The 13,808-nt window shown below is 39.2% G+C and overlaps 1 protein-coding gene across 2 annotated transcripts in view; it reads left to right on the forward strand.

Moving 5' to 3' along the window:
• Nucleotides 1-13,808, forward strand: part of TENT2 (terminal nucleotidyltransferase 2) — a 75,063-nt gene that overhangs the window by 48,324 nt on the left and 12,931 nt on the right. For both annotated transcript variants that reach the window (XM_075541213.1, XM_075541212.1), the window contains exon 12: nucleotides 8,212-8,348. In XM_075541213.1, the coding sequence (XP_075397328.1) occupies nucleotides 8,212-8,348 (137 nt within the window). The remainder of the gene's footprint in view (nucleotides 1-8,211; nucleotides 8,349-13,808) is intronic.

Here is a 13,808-nt window from a genome sequence, read left to right on the forward strand (position 1 = left end):
AAACATTACCCTGCCCTTCGCCATCCTCACAATTGTTCTTATGTTTGAGCCCATTGTTGAAGCCACTGTGTCCGTTCATCTTGTTGAGGGCCTTCCTCTTTTTGCTTCTCCTCTACTTTACCATGCATTTTGTCTTTCTATAGATACTGCTGTTTCCTGAAAACATGTCCAAAATAGCTGACAAGAAGTATAGTCATCCTTGTCCCCAAGGAGCATTCTGACTGTACTTCCAAGACAGATTTGTTTCTTTTTGGCAATGAATAGTACTTAAAGTATTCTTCACCAACATCATACTTCCAAGCACATCAGTTCTTCTTTGGTCTTGTTCATTGTCCAGCTCTCATATGCATATGAGGTGTTTGAAAAGACCATGCAACATTCACATGCATATGAGGCAATTGAAAATACCATACCTGTAGTCAGGCACACCTTAGTTCCCAAAGTAACCTGCTTGCTTTGCAACACTTTGAAGAGGTATTGTGCAGCAGATTTACCCAATGTAATGCATCTTGATCTCCTGAGTGCTGCTTCCACGAGCATTGTTTGTGGATCCAAGCAAGACAAAATCCATCACACCTTCAAATTTTTTTTTTACATTTGTCATGATGTTGCCTATTGGTCCACCTGTGAGAATTTTAGACTTTTTTACATTGAGTTGGAATTCATACTGAAGAGTGCAATCTTTGATTTTCGTCAGCAAGTGCTTCGGTTCCTCCTTTTAGCAAGCACGTTTGTCATCTTGCATATACAGGATTGTTAATAAGCCTTCCTCAAAGCCTGATGGCTCATTCTTCATGTAACTAAGCTTCTCTGATGATTTGCTCAGCTTACAGATTGGAAAAGTATGGGGAGAGGATAGAATCATGGTGCACACGTGTCCTGATTTTAACTTAGGCAGAATTCCCCTGTTCTGTTTGTACAACGTCCTCTTCATACTTGTACGGGTTCCACATGAGTACAATTAAGTGTTACAGAATTCCCCTTCCTTTCAAGGCTATCAATAGTTTATAATTTAAAAAGTTGAATTGCCATTATAAATAAGATAAATTGGAGGGAAACAATGGATAACAAACACCAAGTAAGTGTCAAACTCAATTGACGTTAGCTTTCCAGGCTCGAAAATAACCTTGTTTTTGAAACTGTCTGGCAATAGTCCTTTCCTCCAGAGTGGTGTTGGGCTTCAGCTTCACCTTCCAGGCCATAGGCCCCCTGGGATGGCATCTCTGTTCTTTGCCTTTTTACAGCGCTATTCTCTTTAGTGTAAGCAAGTTAATTTTGAAAGCATACATTACAAGTTTCAAGAGGTAACTATACGCCATTATTGTATAAATGTGTACTTTCAGTAGATAGTGATTTTTAGACGCCCCCCTCCCCCTTTTCACTTTTTGGGTTTCTCTGTATATGCTTCCAAACTTACTAGTTTTAAGTTCTGTATTCGTTATCCTATTTGAAGTGCCAGATTTTTCTTAAATACATACATACAGTGGGGGAGCACCCTTAAAAAAATCTTTGTTGAACTCTTTCTTAAAGCAGAATTTTTCTGTAACACCTAATTACCCCAAATAGGCACTTCTCCATGATAAATGAGATTCCTATTTGTAGTTGGTTTTCTCCTTTCTGTGTCATTCAACATTTTAGAAGACCTCAGCACCAATCAGTTTTAATCTCATAATTGCCCATTTTTTTTCTTACGTTACTGAACAAAATCAAAATGTTAAAGGACTTTCAAACAATTTCAAGTTAAAGGTTAAAAATGATCGTCTAAATTCAGTATCAGTTTAGAAATTCAAAACTTATTGTATTAGGCCCTAGGAATACAAATTAGTAAGAAGCTTTCAGAGTACCAACTTTGAAACATAATCTATTTTCCCTTTTCATTTGAATTTAGGTAAAAAAAATTTTTTTTTTAATTTTAACAATTTATTGGGGCTCATACAATTCTTTTCACAGTTCATATATATACATACATCAATTGTATAAAGCACATCTGTACAGTCTTTGCCCTAATCATTTTTTTCTCTTCTTTTACATTTTATTAGGGACTCATACAACTCTTACCACAATCCATACATATACATACATCAATTGTATAAAGCATATCCATACATTCCCTGCCCCAATCATTCTCAAGGCATTTGCTCTCCACTTAAGCCCCTTGCATCAGGTCCTCTTTTTTTTCCCCTCCTCCCTCCCCCTTCCCCCCTCCCTCATATGCCCTTGGTAATTTATACATCGTTGTTTTGTCATATCTTGCCCTATCCGGAGTCTCCCTTCCCCCCTTCTCTGCTGTCCCTCTCCCAGGGAAGAGGTCACATGTGGATCCTTGTAATCAGTTCCCCCTTTCCAACCCACTCACCCTCCACTCTCCCAGCATCGTCCCTCACACCCTTGGTCCTGAAGGTATCATCCACCCTGGATTCCCTGTACCTCCAGCCCTCATATGCACCAGTGTACAGCCTCTGTCCTATCCAGCCCTGCAAGGTAGAATTCGGATCATGGTAGTTGGGGGGAGGAAGCATCCAGGATCCGGGGGAAAGCTGTGTTCTTCATCGATACTACCTCACACCCTAATTAACCCATCTCCTCTCCTAAACCCCTCTATGAGGGGATCTCCATTGGTCAACACTTGGGCCCTGGGTCTCCACTCTGCACTTCCCCCTTCATTTAATATGATATATATATACATATATATACATGCATATATACATATACACATATATACACATACATACACACACTTATATCTTTTTTTTTTTTTGCATGATGCCTTATACCTGGTCCCTTGGGCACCTCGTGATCGCACTGGCCGGTGTGCTTCTTCCATGTGGGCTTATTTGCTTCTGAGCTAGATGGCCGCTTGTTCACCTTCAAGCCTTTAAGACCCCAGACACTATCTCTTTTGATAGCCGGGCACCATCAGCTTTCTTCACCACATTTGCTTATGCACCCATTTGTCTTCAGCGATCCTATCATGGAGGTGTGCAGTCAATGATATGATTTTTTGTTCTTTGATGCCTGGTAACTGATCCCTTTGGGACCACTCGCTCACTCAGGCTGGTGTGTTCTTCCATGTGGACTTTGTTGCTTCTGAGCTAGATGGCCGCTTGTTTATCTTCAAGCCTTTAAGACCCCAGTCACTATCTCTTTTGATAGCCGGGCACCATCAGCTTTCTTCACCACATTTACTTGTTCACACACTTTGGCTCCAGCCGTTGTGTCGGGAGAGTGAGCATCATAGAGTTCCAATTTAATAAAAGAAGGTATTCATGCATTGAGGGAGTGTTTGAGTAGAGGCCCAAGGTCCTTCCGCCACCTTAATACTTGACCTATAAATATAGACACATAGATCTATTTCCCCATCCTCCTATATATATTTGCATGTACATGTCTTTGTCTAGACCTCCATGAATGCCCTTTGACTCCTAGCTCTTTCCTCCATCTCCCTTGACTTTCCTCCTGCCCTACTACCATGCTTCATCGCCACCTGGGCTAGAGTATACCTCTTCTCTAAGCAACCTTACCCTTGATCATTTCCCAGCAGGCCTGCCACTCCCACTTCTCTACCATTTGGGGTCCCATGTTTTTCCCTTGTCCCTGGGTTTGTTAACACCACTTCCTTACCCCCCCCTACCCCCCCACCCCTAGGGTAAAAAAATTTTTTGTTTAATTAGCTTGAAAATAACATGTAAGTTCCATTTTAAATTTAAACAAATCTGTCTTGGAAGAAGTACAGCCAGAATGCCGTAGAGGCAAGGATGGTGAGACTTCATCTTACATACTTTTCTTTTTGGGCCATGTTATTAGGAGATGGGTCCCTGGACAAGGACATCATGCTTGGTAAAGTAGAGGGGCAGCGAAAAAGTGGAAGGCCCTCAACAAGATGGATGGACTCATTGGCTGCAACAATGGGCTCAAGCTTAGGAACAATTGTGAGTATGGCACAGGACTGGGCAGTGTGTCATTCTGTTGTACATAGGGTTGCTATGAGTTGGAACTGACTCAACGGCACCTAACAACATTTTATATAACCCAGAGTAGCGTCAACAATTTGGAAACCATTGCCCGCTCCACGAGCTTACTCCCACGAGAGTTAAACCTTGGAAGCCCACAGGTCCAGCTCCACCCTGTCCTATAAGGTCTCTATGAGTCGGAATTAACTGATGGCAGTGAATTGGAATTTTTTGTCAGTCCAGTTTTACATTTAAGAGGTAATAAGATGGGATTAAAGGCAGTGGTCTTGCTCTCATTTTATGAGTTTTCTCTAATTTAGAATTTCTCATCTATCACTTCTCATGTTGGACAATTAGGATTTCCACTTGATTCTTAAAATGTACTATGTCTCTTAGAAATATGACAAGTTCCTCATTTAGGGTACCAGCTTTATGAATTTGCCTAGAATGGAATTTTCTTTCTGAGAGTCAAACATTTCTTGCTAGGTATAAATTATTATTATTTCAAACCATTTTATTGGAATATAATCAAGGCACCATACCATTCAGTCATATCAAGCAGTGTTGTACAGTTGCTACCACTATTAGTTTCAAAACATTTTCTTTTATTCCTTGACATCAGCCTTTCATCATTGCAACTGCCTTACCCTATCCCCCGGCGCTGTAAACCCTGGAAATCCTTAATTCTAGTTATCGCCTCTATCAATTCACCTAGCGTGGGTTTCGTATACAGAAAACCAGAGAGAGATACATAGCAAGAGTCGAGAACACAGCCAACAAAAACAACACATAACAGAGATATTAAAAACCAGATCAAGCTCCAAATGTATCAAAAGGGAAATCAAATGACAAGGTTTTAACCATTAAGTCAGATTTATCATTTTAATATACTATAATCATCTCTATAATACTTTCTGTCTGATAACCAGGTTATTCCTATCCCTGAAATATGGTCAGAGGGGAATCACCAAGGCTTATTCATTGTATATATTCTGTGAATGTGTTTTGGACTTCCTCTGTCATTTATAGCCTTCTGCAAATGAGAGTTTTACAATTTAAGCTCTAATAACCCTTTCACTCCTTGAGATTTAGATGATATCATTTATAATCCTCGGATTACAGATGTTGATGTGTTTCTTTCATGTGGGCTTAGTTTACACCTCACTCAAATGGCTGCTTGTTTGCGAATGAACCTTTTAGACTCCAGATGCAATTCTTTCTGATAACCTGGTTCCATCTAATTTCTTCCCCACACTTTGCTGTAGCACCCATATATTCTGTTGTTTTCCTTCATGAGAGTGCCCGTCAAAAAGGGCCAAATAGTAAAAACTAAATGTTTTTAGTTTGTATCTAAGATAAGTACGAGCTCAAAATGCATTCCTAAATTCTTTACTTTCTATTTGCCTTTGGTTTACCTTAGAGACATCTTTGTTATTTTATGGTAGAGAATCTTATCAAACATCTCCCTGGTGTGTAAGGACCTTCTATTTATGGTGTCACTGATTGAGCTTATGTTAATGTATTTGAAATACAATTAGGAAAGGGAGATTAAACAAGTGTGACTAACTACAAATTACAACATGGATTATTGACTTGTACAGATTAAGTCCTTATATGATTGGAAATTATTTACACAAATAATGGGAGTCTGTGGTCAAGCAAAGCTTACAAGAATATTCTCTGACAATGTCAGATACAGGAATGCCAGAATAATACATATCTTAATGTGGCAAGTAGGGCTTTGAAGTATGAGTCAATGTTAGTCTGAGTCCACCTGCCAACAGACCTGTAGTCTTGGTTTAGCTGTCCTCTGTTTATTCACAATTGATGTAATTTTGGCTTTATGTCCTCGGGTTAAAGGTGTGTTTGAGGTAGAGCCAGTTTGCTAATTGTAAATTATCGATAGCATCAGAGGAGAGAGATTTTTATTTTCTTGCTCAGTTTTCACTGATGTTTTTTGAGAAATAATACTGAATATAGAATTACTATCTTTACTCCGTACGACTACTTATTTTGAGATACTATTTTTCAACTTTGGAGGTATTTTAAAAAGTTAGCAGTCGTTGGTTCGATTCTGACTCATAATGTCCATCCTGTAGAATACGGTGGAACTACTGTGTATACTTGAATATCAGCCGAGGCATCCACTTTTGCCACAAAAACTACATTAAAAATGTGCTGGAAAATTTGGCTTATACTCAAGGATATACGATACCTCTTTGGGTTCCAGAGACAGTACATTTTTATAGGAGTGGGAAGCCTTATTGTTTCCCTTAGAATGGCTGATGGTTTGGGCTTGCTGAACTTGTGGTTAGCAGCACACCTTGTAACCTGCTCTGCCATCAGGGCTCCTCGGAGTTATTTTTCGTCATTGTTTGGTGCCATCAAGTTGGTTGTGACCCTGTGTACAATGGAACGAAACACTGCCCTGTCGAGCACTGCCAGCGCCATCTTCACAATTTTCCTATGCTTGAGCCCAGTATTGCAACCACTGTGTCAGTCCATCTCCTCGAGACCCTTCCTTTTTTCTGCTGCCCCTTTACGAAGCATGATGTCCTCCAAGAACTGGTGTCTCAAAAAAAAAAGAACTGGTTTCTCTTGACAACATGCCCAAAGTATGTAACACCAAGTCTTGCTATCCTTGCCTCTAAGGAGCACTCTGGCCATACTTCTAACTAGATAGATGTGTTTGTTCTCTTGGCAGTCCAGAGGACTTTTAATATTCTTTATCAGCACCACAATTCAAATGCATTGATTCTTTAAACATCACTGATTAAAGTGGTATCTATATACTGCCCTTTGATTTGTTAAATTGGTGGGAACTTTACCTTTAGTTTTTATTATCCTGCGATAGCCAATTGCTTAACATTACTTTTTTATTCCATCTTTTACTCTGCTGGCAAAGGGGGAAATTTAGAAAACTGTTCTTGATGCAAATTCCCATAAGTAGAACAACTATTTTTCAACATATGGAGATGTACTCCTTTAGAATTATTTAGTATATTTCAGAGCTTGCTTCTAGTAGAGGAAAAATGAGATATTTAAGGAATGGCATAGCATATTTAATTAGTGGCATAGAGTAAGTACCCATTAGTATTCTTGGTAAGATGTGTTTTATTGGGGCATGGATTGCAGGCAAATGGTATTGTTCTTTAAGGATATTGTTAAAAAATTACTGGAATATTAATTGCTGATATGTTCCCATTTTATTTTCCTTGCCCTTTGTGTCTTTGCAATTTTGCTTCATGTTGAGTATTTTCCCCCCAGAAGCTACAAAATTAAAAACCAAACAAAGTGAAAGAAAGTAAGTTTTGAAATTAGCATAAGCAGTATTCATATGTTGAAGCTACTTTTATGTCCATTGAGGTAAATTTTAAGTGGCAGTTTGGAAGAGTTCTAACCTGCGTTTTGTATCATAAAGCACAAATATTAGAAATCACTAACAATGAGATAGCTATATGAAGACACTTAAGTATTATTGGGTAGACTGTTGATGAGTATCCTGTTGTTAACTGCTGTCAGATTGGTTCCAACTTAAAAAGACCCTGTGTACAACAGAAGAAAATGCTGCCTGATCCGGTGCCTTTTTCACAGGCCTTATCTTTGAGCCCATTGTTCCAGTTACTCTTATCAATCTATGCCGAATGTGGTTTTTTTTTATGACTTATAAAATATTTTGCTACCATAGGGACAAAATCATTTCAGTTACTGAAATAAACCCAAGCTGATGCTTAAAATCAGTTTTTCAAATACGTCTTGTCCTACTCTATCACTTGTATATCAGTTTGTCAGACTGGTGGTGTGGGTGTTGCTCTGATATTGGAAGTTATACCACCAGTATTTCAAATACTTTCAAGGTAACCCTTGATGGGTAGGTTTCAGCAGAGCGTCTAGTCTTAAGACAAACTAGGGAAGAAGAGTGATCTTCTGAAAAGTAGCTAGTGAAAAACCTGTGGATCAGAATAGAATACTATCCTGACGGACACAGACATGCCCAGGGATTGTTAAGATACGGTTGGATGGGGCTTTAAGCTATAGAGATACCATGAATTGATGGTGACTTATTGGCAGCCAGCAGCAACAATTTGGCATATCCCCCAAACACTGATGAAGTCTTTAGTGGAAGAAAAATCTTCAAATTTCCAAGTAGCCACCAAAAGGAAATGTCTTCTTTCTTTAGAGAGGTGTAGGTCCGTATTTATACTGTTCTTCAGTGTTGGTTTTAAATGGATTTACATTTTTGCCTTTTCCTTTTTGACAGGAAACTTTTAGCCCTGCTATCCAGCTGCACCTTGTACATCAAGCTCCATGTAATGTTCCTCCTTACCTCTCAAAGAATGAATCAAATCTTGGGGACCTCTTACTGGGCTTTCTTAAATATTATGCTACAGAGTTTGAGTAAGTGAAGCTCTATGTATGTGTATAAGTTAATGCTACAACTAGGGTCAAAGCTGTATTTGTCAATTTTCCTTGTGTAAATAGGTGCAGAAGTATATAGTTTAGACAATTTACTATCTAGCTACTAATCAGTAAAAACAAAATAAGTTCCTAGCTAATAAAAAATATATAGTTTCTTAAAACTCATTTTTAGTTGATTTCTGTGGTGAACACCTTTTATGTTTTGCTTTGTTCTTGAGTTGGGTCTGATTAAATATGTACGCTGATCCCATGTAGGTTTGATGTATTTTGCAACATTTGTTTTCTAGGAATTAATAATTTTTAATAAACCATAGCTAACACAAAGCTTGAAAAGATTGTTTTAGTATGGTAGATAAATCCAGGAAGGTGTGTGTGTGTGTGTGTGTGTGTGTGTGTGTGTGTGTGTGTGTGTGTACCTGAACAGTAAAATGTATACTCAGGTTGAACTGAAGTAAGTGTTTTGGAAAGAGTTCTTCAGCTTAGGTAGAGTGGGGCTTAGTGTTTTGAGCTATCTTATTATGGAAAAGTTTAAAGATGTAAAAGAGAGGACTTAAGAGTTGCACAGAGTTGGAGGGAGGGGAGAGTAGTGACCATATGTTAGCGCTATGAAGCTGTTTGGAAAAGATAATAATAATAATCGTAATAAATTGCTGTTATTCGGTGAGAAAAACTATTCTAAATTAACAAAATAACTATTGAGCTGACATTGTGCTCATTTTATTAGTGAGCCCTATAGCAAGATGAAATAATCCGTATCAAGATCTCAGAGCTGTTAAGGGGAAGATTTTACATAGTGTTGATTATAGAAATTACATTCACTGTTAAACTTTGCTATCATGTTGATACTAGTTTGTCAGCTATGTTGCAAGTAGTTCTGGAAAACAAACAAAAGCCTTCCTCATGATTTGAAACAGTGGACATGAAGGAAATACTCAAAATCCGAGACTAAATGTTTATTTTGTTTATAATTGTATTCTCAATATTTCGCCTAGTGCCAAATAGTGTGTACTTGAGAACTATTTATTGTAATAATTTTTAAGCAGAAGGTTGGATTATGGACATGATTCATAGATTGTTCAGATGGCTTAAAAATGACTGAAGTGATGAACATATGGAGTCTAGGAAAGTCGTTTTGTAAAGATGAAATTACAATATCTAGATTTAAAATGAACAGGATTTAGGGGAGGGTGGACGAAAATGGGGAGCTAATTAAGAGTACAAGAATGAAGAAAATGTTCTAAAACAGATTATGGTGGTGATTGTACAATGCTTCTTGATATAATTGAACTATTAAATTGTATGGTATGTGAATTATATGCCAATAAAACTGTTTTGGGGGAAAAAATGACCAGGAATTGAATAGTCTAGGCAACAAAGCAAAAATGTACCTGAGGAAAGATGTAGTCCTCCATGAGGCCTGGGTCATGAGGGACAGGGATGGTTTGATGGTAACTCTGGAGTTTTATTTTTGTAAGATACAGTAGTAACAGCTAATTTTTGTTTTTTTTTTATGGCTTAATGTGAACTCAAAAGTTCATTTCCCTTATTTTAATGTTAAGATGTAGAAATTCCATTACTTGCCCAAAAGCAAGTCTTTAATTTAATAATGAGGTCACATATCAGATATAAAAAGATTTGATAGCAAGGATCTAACGATTAAACAGCTAAATATTTACAAGTGATTTCCCTTAATTTTTTTTTACATTTTATTAGGGGCTCATACAGCTCTTATCACAATCCATATATATACATACATCAATTATATAAAGCATATCCGTACATTCTCTGCCCTAATCATTTTCAGAGCATTTGCTCTCCACTAAGCCCTATTGCATCAGGTCCTCTTTTTTTCCCCTCCCGCCCCACTCCCCCCTCCCTCATGAGCCCTTGATAATTTATAGATTGTTATTTTGTCATATCTTGCCCTATCCAGAGTCTCCCTTTCCCCCTTCTCTGCCGTCCATCTCCCAGGGAGGAAGTCACATGTGGATCCTTGCAGTCGGTTCCCCCTTTCCAACCCACTCACCCTCTACTCTTCCAGTATCGTCCCTCACACCCCTGGTCCTGAAGGTATCATCCACCCTGGATTCCCTGTGCCTCCAGCTCCCATATGCACCAGTGTACAACCTCTGCCCTATACAGTCCTGCAAGATAGAATTTGGATCATGGTAGTTGGGGGAGAAAGCATCCAGGATCTGGGGGAAAGCTGTGTTCTTCATCAATACTACATTGTCCCTGACTGACCCATCTCCTCTCCTAAACCCCTCTGTGAAGGGATCTCCAGTGGCCAACAAATGGGCTTTGGGTCTCCATTCTGCACTTCCCCTTCATTCACTATGGTGTGTATATATATATATATATATATATATATATATATATATATATATGTGTGTGTGTGTGTGTGTGTGTGTGTGTGTGTGTGTGTGTATGTGTGTGTATGTATATTGCATGATGCCTTATACCTGATCCCTTTGGCATCTCGTGATCGCACAGGCTGGTGTGCTTCTTCCATGTGGGCTTTGTTGCTTCTGAGCTAGATGACCGCTAGTTCACCTTCAAGCCTTTAAGACCCCAGACACTATCTCTTTTGATAGCCGGGCACCATCAGCTTTTTCCGCCACATTTGCTTATGCACCTGTTTGTCTTTGGCGATCGTATCATGGAGGTGTGCAGCCACTCATAGGATTTTTTGTTCTTTGATGCCTGATAACTGATCCCTTTGGGACCACATGATCACACAGGCTGGTGTTTTTTTCCATGTGGGCGTTGTTGCTTCTGAGCTAGATGGATGCTTGTTTATCTTCAAGCCTTTAAGACCCCAGAAACTATCTCTTTTGATACCCGGGCACTATCAGCTTTCTTCACCACATTTACTTGTTCACCCGCTTTGGCTTCAGCAGTTGTGTCGGGAGGGTGAGCATCGTAGAATGCCAGTTTAATAAAAGATTCATGCATTGAGGAAGTGCTTGAGTAGAGGTCCAAGGTCCTTCCGCCACCTTAATACTAAACCTATAAATATAGACACATGGATCTATTTCCTCATCCTCATATATATATTTGCATGTATATGTCTTTTTCTGGACCTTTATAAATGCCCTTTGATTCCTAGCTCTTTGCTCCATCTTCCTTGACTTCCCTCCTGCCCTACTACCATGCTCTGTTCCCACCTGGGTTACAGCTATACCTCTTCTTTACATAACCTTACCCTTGTCATTCCCTACCAGGCCTGCCACTCCCTCCTCAATACCATTTTGGGTCCCATGTTGTTCCCTTGTCCCTGTGTTTGTTAACACCACTTCCTTACCCCACCTCTTCCCCCTATCCCAAGTCCCCCCGGAACTTTTGGTCCCGTTGTTTTTCCTCCAGATAGTTCATCAAGCCTGTCTTATTTAGACAGACCTGTGGAGACAGTAACATGCACGAAAACAAGACAGGAAAACAAAGCAACAGTATACAACCAGACAACAAAACAACAACAGACCTCTGACAAAGAACAAAACAAAACACATCAAGAAAGAAAAGCTTGTAGTTAGTTCAAGGATCGTTTGTTGGCCCTTAGGAGTGTTTTCCAGTCCAGTCTGTTGGGGCACCACGCCCTGGCCCCAAAGTCCACTTTCAGCATTCCCTGGGGACCTTGCCACTTCATTCCCTTGCTGTTCCGCTGCACTTCCCCAGTGCTTTGTCTCGGTGTGGTGGGATCAGGTCAGGGGCAATTCCCACACTGTGTCTCCGTTGCTGTCCCCTGTATCGCCCTTAGTCACTGAGGGACATCATTTCTCATAGTGGGGCCAGCCATGTTGTTCTCTCTGTGGACTGGCTGCTCTACTCAGGTGCATCATCCTCTTGGCCTGGTGGGCCAGGCTGTGTTCCACTCTCTCCTCCTCCCCCTTCATCTGCTCCCGTGTGCTCTGATCAGATATGTCCCTCTCCTGGAGCTGCAGAATCAATGTTGTCCTTTGAAACAAATTCTTCTGAGGGGAGGGGCGGGGCAGGAGTTCACTTAATTTTTGGTCCTGGGGCCAGCCTCCCAGACCTCTCCACTGATTCCCCAATAGCTAATGTTTTTGAGTATTTACCAAGTGCCCTATGTTATGGTAAGTGATTCCCATGTATGGTCTTACTTAAACCTCACAACCCCAATCTGGCTTATGGTACTTATGTATCTGCAATACAGCTAGGTAGTAGGACAGTTGGTTCATATTCTGGCCCGATTTCCAAACCATATTATTAATTGTTAGACTGCATCAGTATCATCAGCTGTGGTATATAAATTAGGTTTTGCAGGACTTTTTTTAGAGGAGAGAAAATTCTTAGAAGAAAAAATATTTATTTGCACTTTGTAGTTTAGGAGTAGAATACATGGATACAACTACTCTGAAAGGTAGCTGCTTCGTTGGACTGAAATAATATTTTTGGCATGCTTATATGTATCTTTATTTCGTATTAACAGAAACTAGTGTACTCTACCAAATTATATTGGCCAGGATGCTAATATTTGAAAAAGAAACATGACTTTTAGAAGCTTGAGTTCTTACTGTGAGCTATGAGGCGACATCCTCACCTGCTCTTTGCATTATATAGTGTGATTAGTAAGTGCATTGTTTCATAGGAGATATTTTCAGAAATTGGTTACAAAGAACACAACCAAGAATGTAGTCATGGCAATGAATTAGGTGCTATGCAAAAGAATTATTGCATGTGTTAAAAATGATTGTGGGGATTTTTTCCTGAACTTTCAGATGCTTAATTTTAAAATCTTTATTTGTAACAAAAAATCTCTTTACTTAGAAGGTAAAGATCAAAATGCTAATAAATAGGGAAAAGGGATCAGGTGGCCAGGAGAATCTAGAAAATAATATCAGAATATAATAATTTTTATATTATAATGAAACAAGAAAAATTAAGTTCTCATTATTTTACAAAGTCATCGAATGGTAAGGGTTGTAGGAACCTCAAAAGGTGTCTATTACAATTCCCCTTAGTCCTTGGCAATAACAATGTGGCTATTGTTAAGTGCTATTGAGTTCATTTTAATTTGTAATGGTCTATCCTGAGATAGTCTTTGCTGTGTTTGTGTTTATTGGCAGCGATGGTATCAGTTTATCTTATTGAAGTTCATCCTCTGTTTAAGTACGATGTCCTTCTCCAGGCATTAGTTGACTCCTTATATCCCAGGTACATAAGATGAAGTCTCACCATCCTCTCTTCTAAAGAGCATTCTGACTATACTTTTTGCAAGAAGGATTTCTTTCTTTTGGTAGTCTACAGGATGTATAATAGTCTTCGAATCGTGCCCCAACTAATAGCCTATTGAATTAAAACTGCATAATTTTTTCCCAAAGGAATGCAAAGACCCAAAATGTTTCTTTGACATTTTTCCCAGCCTTTAAATATTCATTGCATGCCTACTATGTATCAAGCTGCCTTCGGTACATTGGG

The sequence above is a fragment of the Tenrec ecaudatus genome, chromosome 2 (assembly GCF_050624435.1).
Source record: "Tenrec ecaudatus isolate mTenEca1 chromosome 2, mTenEca1.hap1, whole genome shotgun sequence".
NCBI classification, from domain to species: Eukaryota; Metazoa; Chordata; class Mammalia; order Afrosoricida; family Tenrecidae; genus Tenrec; species Tenrec ecaudatus.